Source organism: Falco peregrinus, chromosome 1 (genome assembly GCF_023634155.1).
Source record: "Falco peregrinus isolate bFalPer1 chromosome 1, bFalPer1.pri, whole genome shotgun sequence".
NCBI classification, from domain to species: Eukaryota; Metazoa; Chordata; class Aves; order Falconiformes; family Falconidae; genus Falco; species Falco peregrinus.
Window position 1 is genome coordinate 78,457,030 of NC_073721.1, and position 9,353 is coordinate 78,466,382.

The 9,353-nt window shown below is 41.5% G+C and overlaps 1 protein-coding gene across 1 annotated transcript; it reads right to left on the bottom strand.

The window, feature by feature from the left end:
* Positions 1–991: 991 nt before the first annotated feature.
* On the bottom strand, positions 992–9,077 carry ERH (ERH mRNA splicing and mitosis factor). The gene is made up of 4 exons (XM_005230742.4): positions 8,941–9,077; positions 5,247–5,334; positions 3,984–4,104; positions 992–1,486 (listed from the first exon to the last, which is right to left on the bottom strand). Exons 1-4 carry the CDS (start codon positions 8,941–8,943, stop codon positions 1,384–1,386), a joined length of 315 nt encoding a protein of 104 aa, XP_005230799.1. The 5' UTR covers positions 8,944–9,077; the 3' UTR covers positions 992–1,383.
* Positions 9,078–9,353: the final 276 nt, after the last annotated feature.

Here is a 9,353-nt window from a genome sequence, read left to right on the forward strand (position 1 = left end):
TGATGTTAGCAGATTGAACTGATTCCTGGTCACTAGAACTGTAGAGCTAGTAGGTCTAATCTCCAGTTCGTATTTGTGTTGAGAAAAAAAAGTTTAACACTCTCTCCCAATACCTTTCTAAGAAATTCTAAGTCTTCAGTAATTTGATTCTAATTCTTCAGACTCTATTACTTATCACTTAAGTGAAGCTATTTTCATTAAAGCTTTACTATAGACAGACAATTTGACCTCAGATTCTTTCAAGCCAATCCATTTGCTGTGAGGTGCATCAGAAACTATTGATGTGCATTAGTAAGTTAAGTGCACTGGAGAGAATTCCTCTGTTAATCCTGGAACTGGTCCTGGTTGAGTATACCTGCACAGTCCAAGACTCAAATCCATACTTATAGTAGATGAACTCTGGACTAACACCAAGGCACAAAGTATCAAGCCAGCCTAGCTTTTCTACCTGCTGTTATTTTTTGGTCTACTATGTCCTTGAAAACAACCTTTTTCAGAACAGCAGAATTACAAATCGGTGTGCAAGGTACCCAGGGGCAGATAGAACTTTACAGCATGTGCAAACAGGCACATCCTTAGCCTTTGTAAAGAGAAAATGCAGTTTGGGGCAGATAGGCAGCGCAAATAGTTTTGATGACTATTCCCTTCTCGGGGGAAGGCTGGAAGTAGACTGATTCACAGGGTCTGTGATACATTCAGCCTGCTCTTACCTATCACCTATCTCAGAGCAGAGACACTTACCTGAACCCTGCCTTGTAGAAAGATCAAGTTTAGAGTGCAAGAGGGTTGCTGTTTCCCAAAGATCCCCAGGAAAGACAGTACTCAAGACTAGGTCAGAGAAGTTAACTTGGCAGGCCAGAGCTTGAGCCGTGCTGTAACATTGCAAACAACTGTTGGTTCAGTCCTCGTAACCTTCCAAGCTGTTCCTTGACAAACAGGCAAGATGATTTAATTTGTTGTTTGGCAAAACCCACAAAATTCAGCACTCAAGTTTAACTAAAGGGTAGTTTTTTATTCCCCATTAAGACAGTCTCAAGGTCATAACTGAATGTTGGATACCCCACTGGAGGGCACATACAGTGAATGTGGCAAAGTACAATGTGAACAGCCCCCGGGGTTCAAATAAGGTAGGACCATCAGCTAACCAGAAGAAAAAAACCAAATTAAAACTCTGCTGAAGATGTTTCGCTTTCTTCTCCATTTACACTGAAAAAAAGTCAAATCCAACAAAATCCTTCCACCGCTAACAATACATTCAGGCCTGACTAAAGAGTTTAACAAGATGGCAACAGGATGACTATAATACAAAACGTTCACTACTACACTCTGTACACACCTGTTGTCCAAGCCCTCCCCCAAACCCATGTGATGATGGTGTCTCCATTATTTGCTTGCTTGCTGGGCCTGCCTGCGGAGGAGGACATAGATCTTCTCCTTTATCCAGTCTTTATTGTACGGTTGGTACGTCTGAGTATCAGCACGGTAACTAGAAAGGGGAAAAAAAAAGATTAAGGTAATATTACTCTGTCCTGTAGTGTGTTTACAGATTTATCCTGTTCCCTGAGAAGCAGTTACCCAGCAGTAAGAACCTGAAATAAAACCAGATGCTCCAAGGACTACTGAATGTCCAGATCAATGTGTTTGCATTTTAATTCAGACAACAAATGGAGGACCTCAATATTCTGGAGCTCAGAATGAAGAAGAATGTTTCCTGTTGGAACTAATCTGATTTGTCTTAATGAGCCGAACACTTTTTCAACACTACTTCAAGCAAGTGTTTATGTAAGTTTTCAAGTGTTCCACTTCTGTCTGGAATTTTTAGAAAATGAATAAAAGCACAATTTTCCAGGAGCTAAGGAACAATCATAGATGGATGACAAAGTATTCTTGCCAGCTGGCAGTGAAGGTGAGCTTACATCTAACAAACAAGGACACTTCATAAAAAGCAAACTGAAAACAAGAACCCACAGACTCAATTTTCCTTGCTATTCAGGGCTAGCTGATAAAAGTAGTCCACTAGCAAGATTTCTTTCCAGGGCCAAAGAACTCAGTTACTCAAGATACTGTTCAACTGAAGCAGAATTAGACTGACAAATGAAAGCAAATTGCATGAAGTTATCGGTGTAGATTCATGCCCTCCTTTTCCCCTTAGTTATTAAAATTTGAGTGCTTTTTTGATTTAAGATGGCACTTTCAGTGCATGCTTCAAGAATTAATGGAAGTCCTGGTCAGTCTTTAAATCTTTGTACACGTATTTCTCATCAGATAAGAAAGGTGAGATTGTCATTGGTAAGAAGCTAAGTAAAAATCCAGTTAACTCAATCCACAACAATTTACGGTTCTTACCTAAGGAAAAAACCCTAAGCAAGCTATTTCTAAGAAAGCCTCATTATTTAAATCCCAGCATGACTGGTTCAAGGCCACAGAAAGAGTTTTGGTTTATATTGATACAGTAGTAGTTCTGGTGCAGCATAAGAAATGTTAGTTTCAGGATTTCTGCTCATGCCCCAATTGATTCATAATGCTATGCTGCAAGACCAGAGAGCAAGTACCTCAGGAATCTCTGTGAACACAAGACATATCTGGTACACTACGTGCTATGTGTGCCATCTGGTGGAAAACTATAAGCTGAAGGAGAATTTGGCACGACGCAGGGTTTACAAGCCTAATAAAGGCAGGCACAAGACTGTACTAGAAAACAGGTGCTGCTTCCTAAAGCAAGTAGCTAGCTTCAGTCTGTTAGATAAACTAAACCAAAGTATCTTGCAAACTGCATCAGTCCAGCACGACACCTGAAGATCAAACATGGCAGAATGTCTAGGGACAAAGTAACTCAGCAGGCACTGTAATCCTGTTTCACTTATTCCACTGAAAACTTTGGTAAATGGCATTTGTAATAAGTCACTATCAGTAACACAGATTCTGTATGTAAATCAGAATGCAAAGGAAAGTCATGTGATGCTCAGGGTTTTTTTGACTAGCTTTTTATTTTAAACTGGAATTAACTGGCAAAGGCAATAGCCTTTGTGCAGCTACACAAGTAGTTGCACTTGGATTTCAGACAGAGCAGCAGAGCTGCAGAAATGTCCATGCCAGATACTCACTGGCTTAAAAAGAGCTTCTGGCATTCTGAGACTCAAAAGCCAAATACTGTGTCTTCTGTTATTTGAATATAAGCTTTGTACCCGTATTCCTACAGAATTTCTGCAAAGTTGATACCACTGTTGTATCAAACCATTCCTTGTGTAATTTATGGTACAAAAAGTACTCATGGGATGGACTAACTGATTTAGTTACAATGTTCAGTTATATTCTGAGTAGTGAAATTTAACATTTGATTTCACAGTGCAGTCAGAATGGAAAGTATACAAGACCATCTTTGCTTGCCCAAACTTTAACATACAGATGAGAACTGGAGATAATTTATTCACAAGAACACTTACAACAATTAGCTAGGGCTCACTGGAGGATCGATCTGTTCCTCAACCACTTAACTAGGATTTACAGAAACTTCCATCCTGCTGTATCTTAATCAAAATAAACAGCTGGCTGCAATGCACTTCTATCAGCTTCTACCATACCATTAGTACAGCCCTCAGCTAAATAAAATTCTGTAATCGTTCTGCCTCCTTAAGAATTAGACCAACTGCACAGAGGCAGATACAGCCCCAATGTAAACAGATTCTAGCATTAAAATATATAGCTGTATTAAACTGTTGGACTTCAGTATCTGAAATGCTGGGAGCTTCAATGTGTCTAAAATCCAAGTCAGTTTCTAAGCTTTCTTCAGAGCTACTTTATTCCAATGAAGTTAAGTGGAGTGGGCAACATGGCATACCAGCAGCAATACTGCTGCCTTACAAACAGTTATTGCAAAAACCACTCCGAACCTTACTGGATCTCACATAAAACATGTAAGCATTTACATGGAAGACTTCCGGCTTCTCCAAGTCACTAAAATGGACTTGTACAACTGAACTTACACAAGACAGCTGAGGTCTGCCAAGTCATCGATGAAGTCAAACAATTGGCTGATATCATATGTAATGGATGGACTGTTGGGATTCATTCTCTTCAGATGCTCTTCATACATTTTACAGACTCCTACGGAGAAACAAGATTATCAATGCACTATTAAAAAAACAACAACTCTACCTGTCGAAACTTCTTCAGCCATTGAGCCACATATCTGGAAAGGTAAGCAATTACTACCATGAAGACAGAGACATAAACTTCGTACTTCCGATTCTACAGAGCTATTTGCATTGAAATGTCATATTGTAAAATCTGGTAAGATGCATGGAAAGAAGCACTATCATCATCTAAAGGAAAAAGTTTTAGTTCTGTCAAAGACGTAACTTTCCATGCAGTAAGCTCCCATGGAAACCTGAAATTCCTTCAATAACTTAAGGACAGCAATTGCAACATATATTCCTACTGCACAAACACCTAAGAAAGAGAAGAACTGGTGTCAAATAAAGCTACTCAAATCTCCTAAGAAAGATAATTCTAAGGGCTACTGAGGTAAGAGTTGACAGCCCAAGCCTATGTATGAATTTAGATGAGTTTTATTTAAGCTAGCTCATATATAATTCGGATGCATTTGAGGAGAACATAAAGTTAAAGTGAGCACAGAGGCTTTGCATGGTCTTCATTAGGCTTTTGTTTGCCTCGCAAAACTTCCTGGAATTAGAATTTTTAATGTTAAGTGAACTTTCACATTTAAATCATACAGCTGCAGTATTTCAGTCTTCTTTCCAAGCTTACTATGTGTCTCAAAGTCATGCAGGACTTTTTTCTCTGGCACACATGCCACAAGGCTGCAAATTATGTATAAGTAATACACATACTTTTATTTTATATATTACTTCCAGTAGCAATCTTTCCTTTACATGGCTAGCGCAAAAATTAGTGAGAGGTAGGCTCTGATCCTGCAAGGAAATAGATTCAGGCAAGGCTGCTGCATGGTCCCACCAAGAACATTGCCTACTCTCATGAAGTGAATGTGGCTCAATCTAAATAAATCAAAAAGAGACATTCAATATATAAAGGAAGTTTTAGAAACAATAACTATTTTTCAGTTTGCTGCAACATTAGTAAATTAAAAGCATGAGACACCTTTGAATTTATTTTTTTTATTACCTTGGGAAAACATGAGCAGCAACTTAATTTCTTACTGAGTAAGCTTGGGAATATGTCAAAAATGGGGTTTTAACAACAGTTTTCGCTACCATATCTGCACCCACCTTCCATGCACTCATTCACCGATTCATAATCAGCGTATGTTCTGCCTTCTGGCCTCTTGGTAGGCTGGACAAGTAGAATTGTGTGAGACTGAAAAACAAAACAAAAGAAACATGAAGAAAACTGCTTACTTGCAAAATCTTTGTGGGTTTTTTTTTAAATTATTTGAATGAAGCACTAAAAAGATGAGTAATATTAAAATGCTGCACTAGCAGTCAAAGAGACAGACATCTTCCCAACAGCATTTACTATTCATATAAACTGTGTTAATAATTTTTGTTTCCAGTCAGTCCTACCAATCCTTACGTCACTTTGAATTAGCAGTAAAGCAGCTACTGTGTTGAAAAAAATACCATGGAAATAACAGTTTCTATTTAAACACAAAAGCAAACCAATAAAAATACATAAAAGCTACGCCATCAGTGCATTTACTTATTTTATTCCAAATGCAAGCTGTTAGTAAATTAAAGAGCAAGGAGGGAGTCCAACAACTTCAAGTCAGTCTCACCTTAAAGATTTTAACAGTAATAGCTATTTTGAGTTATTTATTTAACGTCAAGGGAACACAAATTATACAACAAATATGCACTGAGTGTTCAAGATTATTTCTTGCAAAACAGATGCACTGATTTCTCATACTTCAGTGACTCTACTGAAACAGTAATTATGGCACAGATAACTGTTCCAAATGTCAGATTCTGTAAGCTTGTTCTTCTGCAGTCAAGGCTTTGATAATTGTTCAGTCTGTGGCTTGCATTATTTCTGTAATATTTTTCACTTGGCTACAGCAAGTAATTTGAGCAAACAACAAGCAAGATTTTTTAAGTACATGCAATCTGTGATCTAATTAACAGGTTACATGGCACAGAAAGTTTGCAAGCACACAACAAAACACCATTTCCAGTGCTGCTAATAGGATCCAACATTTTCAATGCTAATATATGAGGTGAGCGTACAACGTTAATATTCATGGTGGCAACTGCAGAGTAAGACACACTGGAAACAAATACCCATGTATATTACTGGGCTTCAGTTAATCAGCTGCTGCTAGAAAAATCCTGACCCACACTTCGGACGTATCAATGAGTATACCAGTTTGGAGTTCATCAAATGCAATGACAGAATAGAAAAATGGCAAATATTAAGATTGACAAGGAACATACAAGAAAACAGTACAGATTTTTGTACCATGACTGATAAGCGTTCCCATGCCTGGCATACAGTTTTCAGTTCTGTAAATTCTGTTCCAAATAATGTGGTAGAGGGAGATACAGAGAAGTTGAGGAAAATTATGGAGAAACAGAAGCAGCAAAACTTTTCCCATCAGAAATGGAAAAAGTGGGGAAGTTAGAGCTACACCCTGTAACAAATATCATACAAAAGAGACTACACCATTTAAGTCTACTTTCACATATACCAGAGGATGCTAGATTTTAAAGGAATTCCCCAAGGGTGGCTGGTATCTGGCTGTTCCTAAGCGCATTGTACTTGAACAGGCACATCTTACCAGGGAGTCCAAATGACTGCCAAACTTATTATAAAATACTTTTCTCAGCACTACCGTTTTTATTTGCTGGTCGCTGATGACAAGGCTGGGTTCCAGCACTTGCAACTCTGACTTCCCATGAGCATTTGACTAAGGATTTCTTATTAACAACAGACGAGATATACTGGCCAGTTGTCACTGTGTTCTAAAAAAAAACCTGTTGGTTTAGCTTCAGAATGTCTTGCAAACTGAATCTGTGGTGTCTGATTACATATACATATTTCTCTCTTTCAACTAAATTCAGTATTAAGAAAAAGCTCTATTTGATTGACAAAATGTAGCAAAGCGTACATAAAAGTGAATTGACCAGGAGTTACGGAACTGTATCACAATTAGGTGAGCTCTGTCTTTGGTGTCTCAATGTCTTGCTGGGGAATCATTTTACGCTTTCTGGCCTATAAATACCCAGGCTATTCCTCCCATTCTTTGAGTGCTAAATGAATGTATACATTCTGAAATTATCTCAATAATCAGATTATAGAAAAAAACAGCAGCCAGACATGTAAGCCAGTTCTTTCAGAACTTCACCGTAGAAATTATATGGACTCATGACTTTAAACTGTTGATCACTTCAGACACTTCACGATATCCATATCAGATACTGGCCTGGAAATTATTAAAATTAATGCCATTGGGACAACACGTATTGTAAAATTAATGTATCACATCTCAAATATTTCTTTGGGAATTTCCCATTATTTTACCTTAAGGGAAAAAAGGAAATTGATTGATTTGATAAAATTGCTCCTCCTCTCCTACCACATAATTCAAAAAAGTGACAAGTACAGAAGCCTGAGAGAAGTTTTCTCCAACTACTACCTGTCCTACTGAATATGTGCCTAGGTGACCGGGCAAAAAATCTGTGTAATTAATAACTATTATGTTTTCCTACAGGTAAAATCTTGTTGCTAGGAAAAAGAAAACCAAAACAAGGGAAGATCTATAAACCTTCATGGGTTAGGAGCACGTTATCTGAAAGAGCCCAATACAGATTCTTATTATTCTGATACATATGTTGGGGTTTCTTGCATTTTCTTTAAAAGCACGGTCATACTGGCTGCTATTAAGCAGGACACTGAATGAGATACCACATAGCTTACATTACATCCAAATTTGAACTTCTAGAGGGTGCTTTAGAAAGTGCTCCAATTACTGAAAGCACAACTCTGTAAAAATGGTTAAGGCAGTGCAGACAGCCAAACCAGCAGGATTTAGGAGCTAGGCAGCACCTGCCCAAAGAGGCTTCCAACTGTAGACTATTAAACAACAAAGTAAAAAAAAACCCTACCAACAAACCACCTAATAAAAGAGGAAGTATTGTAAGAATAAGATGTGCAGTGATGCAAAACCAAGCAGCATACTTTACACACCTAAATGAGTTTTAGTTATTTCTGCTAACTAGAAAAAAGTGGTTAAAGTGTCACCTTTGACTTTGGACAACAGGGACAGGGCTTGTAGTTGCTCATTCTAGCTGAAGCTGTTTTTGAGCAAGTGCCAGACAGATGCAGAGCTTTGCTGCAAACCCAGATGCAGTTAAGCTGTCCTTCCACCGCTGGGCAACAACTTGTTTCAGGATATTCAAATTTATTAAATGAATGCAAAAACTACTGTGACTGGTAGGCCTTTGTGCTTCAGCGTGCCATTCAAACAGCCCACAAGCAGAAGCTACCACCTTTCCCTCCTCCAAGCACCGGGGAGGAGCAGAGAAAGCAGCACGGGCAGAAACAGAGCCAATTAACGCAAATCAGCCATTTAAGGTAAGCAGGCTCGATTCGCGAGCCAGCGCTGCCGAGGAAGAGCTGCGTTCCCAAGGGCCTGAGGAGGGGCTGAAACTCCGGGGCAGCCTGCTCTGCGCCAGGGCCAGAAGCCTCCTCCCCACCTCCCTCCCCGAGGGCCACCGGCCTTTATACCGGGAGGGCTCCGGCGGCGGGACGCCACTTCGCGAAGCCGCTAGCCCACCAGCACGTGCTGCCGCCCACCGGGGCCCAGAGTGGCGGCCGCGGCCTTTCCCGCTGCCCGCCACACCTTCCCGCCAGCAGCGCCGGCAGCCGCTCTTGCCCCAGGGGGAGGGGAGAGCAGCCCAGACGCCGCCGCGCCACCCAAGCCGGGTACGAGGAGCCGCTGGCCCCGGCCCCGGCCCGCCCGCTCACCATCACAGCTCCCGCTCCTCAGCACTGCCGCGGAGAAGAGGCGCGCGACGATCCCCCACAAACCCCCGCGCCGGGCGGAAACGCTGCGCTAACGGCCGACCATAGAGCTCGCGGCGCCAGAGTGCCGCTCGCGCATGCGCACGCAAGCCCAGGCCGGGGCCCGAGCGGGCGGGCGCCACACGGCTGGCGCTGAGAATGCCGGGAGCGGCGGCTCGCGCCAGGCTGGAGGAGGCGGGGCGCGCGGGAGGCGCTATGCGGCCATCTTTGATGAGGGAACCGCTACTCCCTACTCCGGCCCGCGCGGGGCGCTGGGCGGCAGCGGCTTCGCTCGCCATCTTGAAGTCGGGCAAGCGTGCAGGGGCCACGCGAGCGAGGGCGGGGGCAGCGCGCCCCGGAAGGGGAAGCGCTGGGCT